Source organism: Anticarsia gemmatalis, chromosome 1 (assembly GCF_050436995.1).
Source record: "Anticarsia gemmatalis isolate Benzon Research Colony breed Stoneville strain chromosome 1, ilAntGemm2 primary, whole genome shotgun sequence".
Classification (NCBI taxonomy): domain Eukaryota; kingdom Metazoa; phylum Arthropoda; class Insecta; order Lepidoptera; family Erebidae; genus Anticarsia; species Anticarsia gemmatalis.
In genome coordinates this window covers 10,368,823-10,385,733 of record NC_134745.1, presented here as the reverse complement: position 1 = coordinate 10,385,733, position 16,911 = coordinate 10,368,823, and the positions used below count along the sequence as shown (strand labels likewise).

Genomic DNA, 16,911 nt, shown 5'->3' with positions numbered 1-16,911 from the left:
AATGGATTTTTATATTTTCACCAATAGATAAAGCGATTCGCGAGGAATGCTTTAGTGTATATTTGTTAGGGTAATCTGTTAAATAACTATTAAGCCGAGTGGAACCGTCATCTATAAACGGCCAGTCTATTATAAACTGTTTAAAAAAAATGTTTTGTTCAGCCAGCTATCGACATATGACTATTTCGTAGTCATACCTCACAATGTTGTATCGTAGGTGTCAAATCTAAAGTCCGAGGAGCCTGCTCCGTCATCAATCAACCACAAATGTAGAAACAATATCAGCGAGCGGGGTTGCAACCCCTACTCGTTACTAACAGTCGTAACTGATTTATGAACGATGTCAAATCACAAACTCATCTGTATCATTGCTCCATTGCTGAGCTGTTTAGTAATATTTCGAATCGAAATTTTCATTTGATACTATGAATAAGTGATATTTGCCCACGGAATCATTATTGTCGGTTTAGGATTTGTTTGATACTTAACTACGAAACACTGATTTATGGTATAAATTGACTTGTACGTTCGTTTTGTAATTTTATTAATGTTGTTGTAATTATAGAATTTTAAGGTGTTTTTAAGTGTTGAGGTTGGACTGACTTGGTCATTTTAAACTCGTTAGTAATAATATAATTTGTGGTTGAATATTTTTTGCGATGACGACGTCCGTATTATAACCTCTTGTAATAAAAAAAGAAACAAATTACTAAGTTTCTTTCTGTGAATCACTTAAATGCAAATCAGATTTTATGCTACTTTTCAAAGTCCATCAATATTTTGAAATAACAGTGGTTTTACTGTTGGCGTCATTACTTAGATCTTAGGGAAAACATGATTGAACTTAGTCATCATTTGGAAAACCCTTAAAAACTTTCATTGTAAACTATAAACTACGTAAATAGGGCTTTAAACAATTACAAGGAAAAATAAATATGTCCAAAGGTTTGTTTAAAACCTAATGACGTGTAAGGAAACTAAGTAGTGTTCGTCATCTAGTATTATTTATTTATTAATTACACAACTATGAACAGAGCGTTGTCACGAAACCGAACACTAACCTATATTATAGTTATTAATATTTACATTTATATCATACATTTGTGTCTATTTATTAGAAAACTGAATAATAAATTGTCAGGGAATAAAAGTATACCACTGAAATATTTATAATGATCCCATCATGCCTTTTTTGATAACGAAAAATCTACATATAGCTGATGACAATTTGATATAGGTCTCTATAGGTAATACATTGTTAAAAGGTTGGTATTCCTTAGGTGGTTTAAAATGACCTTCGTGCAATATAAGGAAAGTACATCATTTCCTTATAAGATATTTTCTATTGTTTCCTACTTGATTATTACGTTTTATTTCGTGACTCATTGAAATAAACGAGTTCACTTTCATTTGCTATGTGAATCATCCACCTGGCATAGCGACTCTATATTTTCTATTAATTGAATAGGAAATTACAAAGTATTTCCTTCTTAAAACAAACAATTTTGCTCGCATCTTACGTAGGTACACTTTGCATCTTTTGACGTAAGTACTTCGATTTTCCCTTAACTCTCTTAGAAAATGTTTTGTACCGTGTGAAGTCATATCATTGTTGAAGCACCTATGATTTTTTTAATATCTGATAAATAAGTAGTGTGGTAGTACAGGTATGTACAAATTACTTACTTCTTACTTTCAAGCTGTATCGCAAGTATCGCAATAAACACAAATGTATATAAGTAATTTATAATATAATTACGCTTATACCTTATAATATAATAGAAATAAAAATAAATTATGTCTAAGAGATCATTATCCTTCCATTCCACCAATTATACACTTATCACAGCTTATTTAATTTAATATACAAATATGTCACAGTCCATTTTACTCGTTTGGTCAATATTTTCTAACATACTGCTCTGTACAGGCCTGATACAAGCGGAGTCGATATTTCACAAACACATTGTACTTATATTATCTTAAATCTATTACTATAGGTAACACCCACATAACGAAATTTAACTGTTTTTTTTACGATTAGATGGTATAGGAACCAGAATTCCTCCGAACAAGTCGATAGTCTTATTTTTCATATACGTACATAAATGTATTAATTTATAGTATTAGGATTATTCTCATCTGTCTTAAAGTATTTATTTTGTTGGAAAACTTATATAGGTCTACTCAATAATCGATTATTTTTGTCTATTTTAATTTAGTTGTTAAGAAGATATATCTATTCTATATTCCGAATGGACAAGTTCGCTACTAGTGTTGAAACATTAATAACATTAAATTAAAGAAATATTCACAAGTACATGCAAGAAGTAAGATAAAAGATATTTTACACTGTTCATTAACGTTTCCTCGAATTAATACGTCATCGTTAATTAAAAGTAACATAATAATGAAAAAATAATTTCAGAATAAGTAATAAGGCCTCAAAAGGCTCATAATAAAATTAACATTCAATTAAGTAACGTCACTAGTAGGTAGTGATCATAATATATAGAAATAGTCCAATATTTAACACTATCCGAGTAAAAGACACCATCGCACTGATTACACATCCGAAATTTAGTACTCACTAGTAGTGGTTAGTCTTGAAACAGTGTGTGGCTATGTGTCAGCGGGCGCGGAAGCGGAGGCGGGCGCTTGTGGCGGGGGAGAGATGCGAGCTGCGGCCATGGCGGCCGCGTGGCGCCGCGCCTTCAGCCGCAGGTCGGCTATAGACGACGACCGGCACCGCGCCGCAAGAGCGGCCAGCCCCGCGTAGGGCGGACACAGGGCAGCCGCTGCCGCTGCTGCTGCGCTCGCATACTGTGTACACAAAAAGTGTTATATGTATTATTTTTACATTTTTTTTTCAAAAATGAAGACCCGAAAACGTTTGCCAGAGTCCATGAAATTACCACAAAATTAAAAAAGAAGAGCATATTTGATGGACTGGTTAGGTCGGGTCTGAGGTCACAAATAAAGAGGAACTGCTGACCTGATGAGCAGCTGCAGAGAGGAGAGCAGAGTCGAAGGGTGCGAAGGCAGTAGACTGTGGTGGGTGTGGGAGCGGCGGCAGCGGCGGCGCGGGCGCAGGCGGGCGAGGCACCGCCGACAGCCGCGGCACCGACACGTACGGCGCCACGCGGCACGGCTCCAGCGGCGTGCCTCCACCGCTCACTAACAGACCTGCACCATAACCTGATATGTAACACCAATCACTTGACGCTAAAAAGTTAACATCAATAATACATATCATGTTATGAACTTCATAAATTGAAATAAGTATCATGATATACTCTTTTATTCTAATGTGAAGACACAACTCACAAGGTTCTTTCATCTACATTCTCGGAATTATGTACCGTAAAAGCTAGGAAAATAGTATTCTGGAATGCCTACATAAATGAACGACGTAAATAAATAACTACAAAGTACTCCTTAATAATTCCTAAAAGATAGATTACCGTGCCAGCTTAATAGCTCACTAATTCTTATCGAAGAAAAATACGGCGATAGTTAATCAATTTGTATACTTTTTTATACTGTGTTCCAGTTTAAAGGGACGAAGAAGTAATAAATAATGAAACAAGTTAATCCGGCGGCCGCGTCCGCCGACAGCTCGCATCGATCCGGCTCGATTGGCAGAGACAAACGAGCGATCCGGCGCGCCGCCCGCCGCCACCGCCGCCGCTCGCTCGCTACACAAATCCACAGAGATCCGTTCCCGAACTCCACTTAATTAAATTGATATTTAAGTAAAGCATAATTTGCTCGTAAATTAAGTGAGATCCGTTGTTTATAGCCCGCCCGTCGAGCGAAGTGGCCAATTAATAAATTAACGCGAATCTGCCCGACTTAAGGTGCTCCGTGGGTCTCGTCTCAAAGATTCATTAATTTAATTACTGTAATAGAAGACCTCGCCATTCGATTATATCAGAACAGATTTTGTTTTAACAAACTCTAACATTATGAAATGCTTCTTACCGTAATGAAAAAGGGTTGGCGTCTTTTGATTTCATCTTTGTTTACTTAATTAATTAAGTGTTAATCCCAACAACTTTATTCGTTGAAAACTACTAGCAAAGTTAAGTACAGACAACAAAGACACAAAGGATTCTCTAGAATTGTCTTCTGATATTCATCTTGGAAACAATGGTGATGGATGCAACTGACATACTTCCGACTCTCGAATTCAATCGTACCGGATTCGAGCTTAATGTCAAAATTGTACTTGTAAATTCCAAACCCGAGCATAATCAATTTGTATTAATTTGCTTTGTGATAAAGCAAGAGACAATAGCATTATTTATGGCCGTAGACCATAAATTTGGTCGGCTTTTTATTCCAAAACATATATGATTATACAATGTATTTTTATACATATAACTTTTTATTAAATACCGCAACATAATTGAACTATTGTGGTTTTAAACATAATGCAGGTCATTAGAAAAAAATATTGAAGAATATTGTATTTAACATGTCTTAACTAACAAAGTTATGTCGTTCGGTACCTATACATTTTATTACTTTTTATGAATATTGTTGAGTTGCTAATGATACCTAAAAGGTTTCGCAATAAATTTCAATAAAATAGACGTTATTGTAGAGTTATCGGTGCAAGAATGTAGCATACGCGTAGGGGGTGCTACGAGGCTACGGAGCGGGCGGCGGCGGCGTAGCGCGAGGCGCGAGGGCGGCACTCGCGCTCGCTGTAAATCAGAGCCGCTCCGGTCGCCGTCGGAATTATCAAAATGGATGCTCCCTGCGCGTATGAGTTATTTCCATATTTGACACCGAATTACTTTCGAGAAGTGCCGACATAAATACCGGAGCGTGTGCGTCCGGCGCGAGACGCGGCGCGGCGCTACTCGCCCGCCCTCCGGCGACGACCACCGTGCATTTATTTGATTAACTCTGAGTTGTTTAATTTAATCGAATTAGAAGGTAAGCAGGCGCTCGACGGGGCGCTCTCTCGCTCTCGCTTATTTTAAACCGCTCGGAACATCTTTACAGCGGTTTGTGCGCAATAAAATATCGCCACCCTCGCGACGCGCGAATAACTTTACAATTTTATGAACAGGGGAACAATTAAGCTTCGGTATATTCTTTTATTCTTGAATTTCACGGCTGCTCTGATTGTTTTTATAGCGGGCGCTGCGAGCGGAGAAGATTCATGTCTTCGTTAAATATGAATTCTTAATTTTTATGAAGATTCAGTGCCTACTGTTTATGATTTAATGGAAAGTGATGTAGAAAATATTACTTTTTTGCTCCAAACGCAAACAAGAATGTATTTTACAGGTGATCTTTTATTTTCGTACCTATTATTTTAATGAAAATAATACAACTAAGACAGTGTCGAATGTGTCGATGTACCTTAAGTTCTAATTTAACAAACTTATTAATCAGAATGTAAGGAGTTATCTGCATCCAACATTATTATGAAATGTTCAAATTAGATAAGTCATTGAAAAATGTTCAAATCAGTAATATGAAGCCACAAACGATTGCGTAAATCAATAACGACATTGGGAATCTCGACGCTCAGTTAAAGGGGCATAACATAACAAATAACCGTTTCATTTCACTTTACATGATTATTCTCGTGTCGGCCGGGGCGGCGGCGGGGGTGAGGCGCGCCGGAGCGGGACGGCACATAAGTTAATAAGACATTTAGCAGGGGACGGCGGGATTGCGTCCGAATGGCTCCCGCGGGGAATCATTTTATTCGATTCCGGCGAGCGGCTTTTTTCCGCTTTACGCTCCGTTTAGCGGTTCCTCAATGCTCTTACAATCACACGATCTGCTTGAGATTTTCGCCGAGAGTCGCGCAGTCATGTCTCGTTTGTTTCAGCGACGTTATGAGCGGAGACAGCGCCCGCCGCAGAACGTGTACAATAATATGAGACAATGTGATATTTTCCTTCGTCCATCGTGTTACTGGGGATTTGGGACAGACACGTCATAGCGCACAATTACACTTTCCCTAACCCTATTTTTTGCTCTTAGATCTTATAGAATTTTATTTAGCAAAATCTCTCTAAAAATTCATTCTACATCACTATCTGTTTGTTAAATTAAAAGCATAAACGTTAAAGGTTTCCATCGCAATATAATTTAATTTCTATGCGCAACTTTAATAGATAACATGACCTTTTTTTGTAAACAGAGCGCACAGTGTTTCGAATGTAAGACAAGTTCAAAGTGTAACTAGTCTCAAGTTATTTATTTATCTCCTCCTTGACCAGTGAGGGAGGTCAGTCAGTCGATCGCTAAGTGCGTTGTGCAATTCCCTGAATTTATCGCCTCGCGTGTACCGTTTCCCGGGCTTTTTTTACCGCGTTCGCGCGGATTCCCGCCTCGGCCCGCCATTTTAATTATTCATCCGCGTGAGTTATGGTCGAATTAAAAAACTGTTAGAGTCGGACTGGCGCCGGCGGGAGTTGTAATCGAGTTAGACGGAGTCATGGCGAATACATAATGTGTTAGTTCTGTACTGAGAGTGAGCCGGCCGCGGCGCACGGCGCATGGCCGCTGCTGACTTACACTACTGTAACGACCTAACGTACTGACGCTACGTACCGAGCGCTCTGGGCGCACCGTGCACCACGCACGAGTGGATTCATTGCGATTATACAGCGGTGCCAACTCGCCGACAACTAGTTTGCCAGAATCATTTGCAATTTGTAGTTTTCGACTACATTAAGCACGGAAACTGTTTTGAATATAAATTTATGATGTGGATGCATTTGGTTTTGTTAAACGAAGTCAAATTAACATAAGACTGCATTAAGCGAGAGTTGTGGTTGAACAATATTTAAATTTGTTGGTGAATGGGGTTGCAGAGCGTCGTTAAGTATAACATAATCTTACCTTTGTGCATCTGACTCTCGTGTTTGCGACACTTGGCTCTTCGGTTTTGAAACCAAACCTGTATATATAAAAAGGAAATTTGACATTAGATTTATTGTGTTTCTTATTTTAGAGTCAAAAAATGACAAACTACACTTTTAGTTAAGAATGTGGAAAAGGATATAAGTAACTTTAACTGATGGGTGAAACTTACAAAGCAATAATAATTATAATTAAAAAAAAATAACACGATAGCAACATCGATGCGCCCTTCACCTCATATACTAAATGCTACGAAATCAAGAGTCTTCGTAGCACATCGTAGCACACATTGTAATCCACAAGAAATCACGCTACAAAAACTAAACTTGTAAACAATGACAAACAACTACACGAATGTGTACTAAACAAATTGCAAATAAACGAAGCATTTGCATTTAATCCCGTTTTAATAATTGAGGGCACAAACAGGGGTGGATCGAGTCGCGCGAGATTGTTATACGACGACAAGACACAATGACATGTGTTGTATCCATATAGTTCAACAATTTAGTACAGAACCTTGTATGTTGTGGGCAAGGTTTGCGGCAGGCGGAGATATATTATTAAAAATGTTTGACCATCTATTTAACTTTGGAAATACACCAGTATAAATTACAATCTAGATAAATACATGCAGAGGCTGACTACTAAGTTGTTAGACTATAATATAGCGACCTCGTGTATTGTAGTGAACAGGTTACAGTATGTATATGAGTGCTAGTGGGACGGGCAAACACGGGTAACCGCATTAGTGAGGACGGCACGAACGCTGTTGATTGCACGATGCAGGCAGCGTCGATACTAAATACAATTTACATTAACAAAACTCACGAATCATTGGTTACCTCTAAACTGATTACCGTGATTGTAATCGAATTACTAAAATATTGATTGTTGGCACATTTTGGTTAAGATACCGTTTTACTATTGATATGATCGATTTTCTTGTGCTCAAGTATAAATTGTTAAAGAGCTGATTCTGCTTTCTGTTTTTAGGGACTACCCTGTCTGCCCATCTTTCTGTCTGTCACCGGGCTGTATCTCTTGAACCTTGATATTTTGCTGATTTTTTTTACAGATTATGTATTTCTGTTGCCACTACAACAACGAATAGTAAAAAAATAGGGGCTCCCATGCAACAAACGTCATTATATTGCCTGTATGTATTATCTGTCGCAGCTGTTATTTTAAACAAAAACGTGTAATACCGAGTTGTCATTCTGCTAAGAGATCAAGAAAGCTCTGGACGCCGAAAGTCTCTTCATATCTTATGTTTAGTGCCAGCCAGCGGCTCTCAATTGCTTGATATTGAAAATGTTGTAAGTTTCCCGGATACCGACCTACTTCAATGAAGAAGTTATTCGTTCTATCGGGCAATCGATAGAGCAGAAAAATGTTTTAGTTGAAGGTATCTGTCATAAACATCTTTGTTTTTACCAGGATGATATTATATCAGCGTAGCCTTTTTCCAAACTATGTTGGAGTCGGCTTCCAGTCTCACCGGACGCAGCTGAATACCAGTGTTTTACATGGAGCGACTGCCTATCTGACCTCCACAACCCAGTGTCCTGGGTTTTAACACGATACCCTTCGGTAAGACTGGTTGTCAGACTTTCAAGCTTCTGACTACTGTTAACGACTGTCAAAGAACTTCGAAAATGACAGCCGGGACCCACAATTTAACGTGCCTTCCGAAACACGGAGGAACTCGATATGTGTTATATGGTCACCCATCCACAGAACAACCTCGGCAAGCGTAGCTTAACCTCAGATATTGATCCGCGCGGCTATCGTTAACTAAGCCACGAGCTCCTCACCAGGATGATATAAGTATGTATTTAGTACAATAACTAGTTGAAATAAGAATCACATAATATGTATAAAACTTATTTGTTCCTGACTGATGGACAATGCACAGCCGAAACTAGAGAACGTAATAAGTTGTCATTTGTTATGAAGATTCCTTCGGAAGTCTAGAGGTACACTAAGAGAGGATTATTGAATTTCGGTGGTTGCGGACGGGCGTTAAAATATTATAACACTAGGAGGAGATTGTTGGGAATTCCGAAGTCGCGGGTGGCCGCTAATACCCTATATTATATTTAAAAAGTTGAATGAAACAAATGAAAAGACTTGTTCACTATAACGCCAGTGAAAAAAGGAATGAAAATAGGTACAGTCAAGTCTGTATCATCTTTTAGCTACTGTAGCGTTGAATGTAAACGCTCTCAGAATATAACATATGTTGTTCCGAGTGTCGACCGATACGCTAACTAGGGGCGAATTCATTAGCTCTGATTACATAAGACAATTCGACTAAATAACAAGCAAACAAACAAACCCTCGCGTTCCGCTCCCTACAAAACATTTACGTACTGGTTTCATTAAATTTAACTGCATTACCTATACCTATGTAAGCTTAGCTAGCTTTTTAGACTTTTAACAGGTAGATTGTAACTAATAACTATGTAGGTATACATTTGTTTAAGTGCACGTAAGTACTAGGTAATTTAAAGTTTCAAACCTCGTAGAGTATTTTTTCCTTGTTTTCCACAATTAAATAAGTAATATAAGAAACTCTATTCCTAGCATTTTAGAATAAATCCTTTTATGCTTAGATACATTCTTAAGTAGCGAAAGACTTTACTTCTAAGCATTTATTACATTCTACCAAAACTAGTAGGTACAATAACAATAAAAATAATATTGTTAATCATAAACACTCACAGCAAAAGCCATTACAACAAAAAAAAGCAAATCCGATACAATAAAAGGGAATCACGGCATCTAAATATCAATAAGATCAAATAAGCAGGTCGTTTGACACTAGTGAAGACGTACTACGGTGACGGAGGTCAAGGCTTTTATCTATTTATTTGTTCCCCTACAGGACAGTGCGCCACTTAACGCCGATCGGACGGTAATCGCGATATATTGCCGATAAGGCCGCACTTGTTCCGTACGCAGCTAATTACTTGCATTAGTAATGAGGGGTCGACGGAGTCACGGGGCACGGAACATCCCCCGGCCCTAATTAATATCGCAAGTGATCATTTCGTGAGTGTTATGTGCGTGTTAATTGAAATTTGTGATGGCATGGATGTATATATATGCTTGTAATAGAGATATATCTATGTAATTATGTAGCTACGAATGTCGTTGCAGTTTTACTTGTAGTTCCCTATAGAATTGCTGTTTATTTATTACAATATAGTAATATTATTAGTTATTTAATTAATTAAGTATTTACGAAGTGTTTCTTGTTTACATTTTATAAGTAAGTACGATTAATGATTTTCTATTACTGACTAGCAAAATTTTAGTCTATTTTATATATAGTTACATAAAAAGATAGTCTGGTTTCAAACATGTGTAGTAAGTGGGTGTGGTCCAGGCGCTAACACAAGCAGTTTATCTAAACTTTGTCGTAGTATAAGTTAATTTAGCTACGAGCTAGATGGCGTGAAGTCTTAGAATTTCTTCATAGCAAATACTGTCAACGATATCTTAGGAACTCTAGTCACAACCACGGAAGGAGTCATTACTAATTTACCTAATTCTGTGCTGCCATTGAACATATATGTGCAAAAATTAAGAATTCAACAGTGCTTTTTCACAAATATGTATATGTTTATGAAAAAAACACTGTTAAAATTCTACACGCAAGAGATTCTGACAAAAGATGTATTATAGTGGATGAAGCAGAAGAATTTTGCTGAGGCTGATTTTATCTGGGCTCTATCTTCTATCAACAGAATTACACGATTTTACAACTAAACGGTTTTGTATCCGGGACTCCACCTACGGCTGAAGAAGCCTGTCTTTTTCTGATATATAATCTTTCAGTCTGCCAAATTAAATCCAAGTAGCTCAAGGAATTTTAACATTGTAGAAGCGCAGGCAAACAAACAGAGAGTACCTAACACTGCTAAGATTAGTGTGTATACATATGTTAATCGACAATCTGTAGATACATATATATTATAAAGACCTCACCTGTACTCTCGCTTCACTAAGACCGAGTCTCTGGCTGAGCTCCTCCCTCATGAAGGCGTCAGGGTAGTGCGTCTCGTCGAACAGTCGCTCCAGCTCTCCCAACTGTTCCAGAGTGAAGTTAGTCCGCGACCGACGTTGTTTCCCGCCGCCATTGTTACCTCCACCGTTCGGAGATTTGTCCGTGATATCTGAATGACAAAAGGAAAATAAATAACTATAATTAAGCTGTTACAAAAGTCATAATCAAAAGAATGAAATGAATGTGACAATGTGTAAGTGCGAGCGAGAGACTCCGATAAAATGACATAACTTCGTTCGAACGTTTGAAATGGCCCGAGTATAGTTGTTAAGCTTTCGCATCATTCGCAGCTTGAGATAGAGATTATTCGTATGAGACTGAAAGAAGAGAGAGTGTAGGTACTGTGGACGTATATACCGTTGGACATTTGACCATTGAATGAAATTATTCGGATATCTAACCGGAGCACGTATAAATCGCCTTATTAACCAAAATGATTAACTTCTAATATCAAAAGTAACAATGATGTTCTCTGATCAAATAGAGGACAAGATTAAAAATAAGAAAATTTACTTTACGTACTCATTGTTATTTCATGACAATTATTCTTAAACTTTGTGGCGTTCACATAACCAAGTATAAAATTTGATTTCACAGTTGAAAAATCATTATAATAAGGAAATACTCGAGCTTGAACAATAAACAAATTGTACAAATGGATACTCCATTTCATATTCATTTGGCATCCAGTAACTTTCCCATTAATCAGTTTTTGCACGAATGCCAAGAACAAATTCACTTTAACCACCACAGTACTATAAAATGCTTACTTAATCAAATAAATTTGTATCAATAAAAGCTTAATTCGTATAAAGTGTGATGTAATAGAACAAATCAAAATAAGAGTGGTGTTTAAATCAACATTTCATGTGAGTGAGCGTCCTCCCTCGCTCTCGAGGGACTTGACGCTTTAAGGGCTAGCGAGGATCTGGGCACCACTCACTGGTATTCTAAGATACAGTGTGTTTTCCTATGTTTTATTCACACCAGGATGTTTTACTGATAAGGATAACTGACTTGTTTTTTGTTAGGATATAAATTGATTAACATTTATAGCAAGGTTGCTTTAGAAACACTTTATTATTTTGTATGAATCTTGTGACCATTCAACGACTGCTAAATTAAAGTAAGTACTTTAGTTTAAAGTAAATAGTACTACGGTGTCTTTTTTTTTGCACCTTTGTTTAGTTGTCAACATTCTATCAAGGAGTTTCTGTGAAGCCAGAATTATTTGTATTTTTATCAACCGGAATTAACATAAAAAGTGCCCTAAGAAGCACGAGGACTATGCAACAAAAACATATACTAAGTACTCGTATGTAGGAGTATAGACTGAGTATTTGTAAATATCATTATTGTTTATAGGCCTGCCACGAGTGCTCCTGTTGTGGTTGTTGTAGTTGAGAATAAGATATTGTCCCCAAAACTTCTATTATCTTTCCCTTTCTCCCGTTTTGCGAAAAAGATACAAAACGTCGCGCGAATATTTTGTCTATATCGATGACAACGACCTCCAAGCATCTACAGAACCTTTTTGTTTACAAACAAATATTATACTTAGAACATTTTGTCTCAACTTTCAAAGAAACCTTTCGTTGAATGACTTGCGGATTATCCTAACGCAGGTATCCTGCCTCTACGAAGCGCGTTGACGTAGCATTTCTCGTAGCGTCGCATCGTAGCTCGTAACCAATTATCAAAAATTGCAGTTTCGTTTTGAATAAAACAAATACTGACTCAATTTAGTATCATAGCATTTTGTTCGAAAACATACCAAATCGAATTATGGAATATTAATGTCACAATAATATTCATAAACAGTAAAGTTAATTGAATTAATCTAATGTAATGAACTGTTATATTTATATCTTTATACTTTATTATGTGACATATTGAGCAAAAACAAAACAGCCAGACTAAACAAGTCTATTGCTTTAATGTCCTACTGTAGTACCATTCGTGTGTAATTAAATCAGCAAAGTGGTAGTTTGGCACGAGTGGTGGAGGCGACGCGCCGCGCAGCGCGTGGGTTACATCGACTCCGTACACTACACGGGCCACGGCACACGGCTATACGTTTAAGATTGTCGTTTGAAGCAATTTAGCAAATTGGGAAGCGCTCCTTTTTATACGGCAATTATGTAAATGGAGGGATTATCCGGCTGTGGGCGGCGCTGCGGGCCACACCCGCTCTCCCCTTTCGTCTCCGAACTCCTTAGACACCTAACGACCTGAGAACAGTGATTAATTGTACTACAACGCTCGACTAGACCCCTTGTCCTCGGCACCGAACGACTCTGATTTATTTGATTGAGAACTCTTTTAAAGATATTTGTTAAGAGCTTTTTCTTTTCAACCAGCGTTCGGCGCTAATCCTTGCTTTAATATAATTAATGATCGCTTACTTCAATCTTTTTGTTTAATGAAAAATGATGTGTACGAGACACGAATTTAATGATTGGCTTTCATCTGGAAGATAGGCTTTTTCATAAGTAGGTTTGTATTCACTCTATTGATCAATTTACAACAGTATCTCTTGCTATAGGTATTACTAGCTGACCCGCGCAACTTGGCTTGCGTCACATAAAAAAGAGAATGGGTCAGAAATTACCCCGTTTTTGTAACACTTTTTACTGTTACTCTGCTCCTTTTAGTAGCTCCTGTAGCGTGATGATATATAGCCTTTAGTATACTTGAGAAATAAAAAGTCTAAAGTTTCTTTATACCAATACAGATTACAAATAAGTACACCGGCTCCCATAATTACAAGTAATTAATTGATCGAAATATTAGAAGATTAATAATTGTTGATTATTGTGTTTATTAGGACAGCATTAATCTCTTTAACACCATGCACCAGTTTGGAATATTGGTTCTATAATGTTCTAAGTCCCCAACCCGCACTTCGCCAGCGTGGTGGACTCAAGCCCCCCCCCCCCCTCGTTTGTGAGGAGACCCTTGCCCTGCAGTGGGACAGAAATGGGTAAAAAAATGTTCTATATCCAAAACTGGCGCGGGAAGAACGATTCTCTACTACTATCGACAACCGGCTGCTAGCTATTTAAATTTTGTATGAAAATCTAATGAGCGCCTCTAACGGTCGCTATATGAAGATTTGCAGTATTGTAATGATTTTAAAGGTCAAACTCTTGTTACTCGGCACTACTCGGCAGTCCCGACTGTAGAGAATCGTGACACGGACCTATTTTTTAATTACCAGTATTAACTAGTATACTGTCTCACAAGTTATGTTTTGATGTGTATAACATTAATTGGTCATGACTTTTACAATTAGAGCTTAAATTAATTATGACTGAAGAAATTGAAAAGGTGGCGTATCATAGTAAAACTTAGCCTATAAGTATGTTGTCCAGGCTTAAAAGAAGTCAATAGTTTAACTTTAAAACAAAGCAAGTTTCATTGAAATCCTCGTATTTCTGGAAATGAACGAGTACAAACAGATCAACAGACTGACATTTCTCTGATTCTTACTTCATTTCCGTTTCTTAAAACTCTCAATTTTTTAAATTAAAAATTTTAAATGTACAGACACACTATTTTTACTGGTTTATTATACAAATTATGTTATATAATCAATTTTCAATTATCATTATAATTAAAAAGTAAATTATTTTGTCGTCAATATTATTTCTATAGTTGCTGATTGTGGTTTGTAAGTATTCTTTCTTCTAACTATTTCATGGTATCACAATTAGATATGGTAAATTACAAAAGCAAAATGGTATTTTGCTCCATTCATATCAATACAGAGAAGTTTTAGGTAGTTTTCATATCATGTATCTAATTAGTAGTTACCTATACTGAGCAATATTAGAGATGAATCTTGAGCTAAAATTGTACATATAATATGTACCTGTGTGTAAAATTAAAACATATTTAAATATTGAAGTGAACGCGCCAAATAACAAAAGTCGTGATTTATGTAGGTAGATAAGTATTTAAATTGTTTCTTGTAATGTGCTCGTGGCTTAGTTAACAACAGCCGCGCGGATCTATCTCTGAGGTTAAGCTACGCTTGTCGAGGTTGTTCTGTGGATGGGTACCATCTTAGACATATCGAGTTCCTCCGTGTTTCGGAAGGGGTAAATTGTGGGATTTTCGGAAGAGGTAAATTCTGACTACGTTGAAAATGACAGCTGGGCTGTCATTTTAATCGTAGTCATAAGACTTGAAAGTCTGACAACCAATCTTACCGAAGGGTATTGTGTTATAAGCCAGGTAACTGGGTTGTGGAGGTCAGAGAGACAGTCACTCCATGTAAAATACTGATATTCAGGTGCATCCGGTGAGACTAGAAGCCAACTCCAATAAAGTTTGGAAGAACGGCGGCTATGATGAATTTAAATTGTTTCTATACCATTAAGACACTTTTCCATTAAGGCATTTTCATGAATGATCTCTATTTGTATTATTTGAAAGAATTGCCTATCTATATTATTATCTGGTACATAATAATATTCTTAAAAGTAATTGATAGTGGGAATGGAACAACGATTTTTATAGGAGTAATGCAATTACGCTCTATATTTATGTATATCTAATTTGAACCAAGAATACTGTTTTCTTTATCTTTGTTCGGTAAGACCCAAACTCTACATTTAAAAATCATTAAATGTTTGGTAAAATCGACTGCCACACATAAAAATAAAAGTAATTTGCAGATCACTTAATGCTTGTACAGTTTAAACCTTTTGTATCCGTTTATAGATCGGTATTCTACCAAATTCACGATTTCCTCCATAATTTGGTAAATAGAGGCACAAATAACATGTCAGTGACGTCTTCTAGCACATTCTGAACACATAATGTAACCTCCATTAGCCTCTATTTGACGTGGTTTCAAGCTAGTGAAACATGGTTCACTTATAACGGTTGTTGCAACACAGTTTTTCTCCCTCGCTGTATTTTTTGCATCAGCAATAAGTTGGCCATGGTTTAAAAAACTTGAAAGAACCAACATGCTATCCGATTTGAAGCTCAGGTTTGGCACACAAAGATGTAAGCTACGCTGACTACTTGGTATTTGGGTAGATCTTGATTTGAATCCATGTATTGATTCCCAAATGAACAGAAAACCTTTGAAAGTGTAATGATACAGTTTTGTAAATTATAACATATTAAGGGCTTTATCATAAAGCATATTATAACTAGACAGGAAGATATTTAACTATGGACTGCCTATGATTGCTATATTGGTTCATAATGTGTTGTAGGCTAACACAGAATACAAACATTTATAATGAACACTACAAGGATTTATTCGAACAAAGTATGTATGATGGATAACAAAGAAATATTGCTACATGTTCCTTATCCTTATCACAAATGGTAGCTGGTATGGTAAGTATGCAGTAGAGAGTGCACAGACTCACCATGTCTCTGTTCATCGTCGTCGTCGTGGCTGTTCTCTCGCTTGCAGTGCTGCAGCGGCACGGGCGAGAGCAGCCAGTTGCGCGGCCTCTTGGGCGGCGGCGGCTTGTCCTCCAGCTCGGTGATGTCCACCTCCACGTCGTCGGCGTCGTCGGGCTCGCCGGGCTCGGGCGGCGGCGCCGGCGCCTCGCCACCCTCCAGCGACTTGCTCACGAAGTCCGCCAGCCGCTCCATCACCATTACTGCCGCGACACGGCCGAGCACGCCGCGCCGCGCGCCACGCTCTACCAGATACACATACACTGCAGCACTGACACCTCGCACGCCCACAACGCCGCGCTCGGCCCCGCGCCCGCCAATATCCGCCCTGTATCAACGACATAAGGGCGAGGGTCGCGAGCCGCGCGCGCTGGGGCGGCGCCGCAGACCCCGCCCCGAGCGCGCGCACGCGCCCGCCCTGCCGCCGCCGCCGCCGCCGCACACACGGACCCGACGGCGGCTAATACACGCCTACATTATCGTTACATTGAAAATGAATTTTTAATACT

General features: G+C 38.0%; 1 protein-coding gene across 1 annotated transcript; it reads right to left on the bottom strand.

Annotated features, from left to right (window-relative positions):
- Positions 1-987: 987 nt before the first annotated feature.
- On the bottom strand, positions 988-16,634 carry LOC142977007 (short stature homeobox protein 2-like). The gene is made up of 5 exons (XM_076120709.1): positions 16,366-16,634; positions 10,894-11,081; positions 6,877-6,934; positions 2,996-3,186; positions 988-2,823 (listed from the first exon to the last, which is right to left on the bottom strand). Exons 1-5 carry the CDS (start codon positions 16,601-16,603, stop codon positions 2,623-2,625), a joined length of 876 nt encoding a protein of 291 aa, XP_075976824.1. The 5' UTR covers positions 16,604-16,634; the 3' UTR covers positions 988-2,622.
- Between the last annotated feature and the right edge of the window lie 277 nt (positions 16,635-16,911).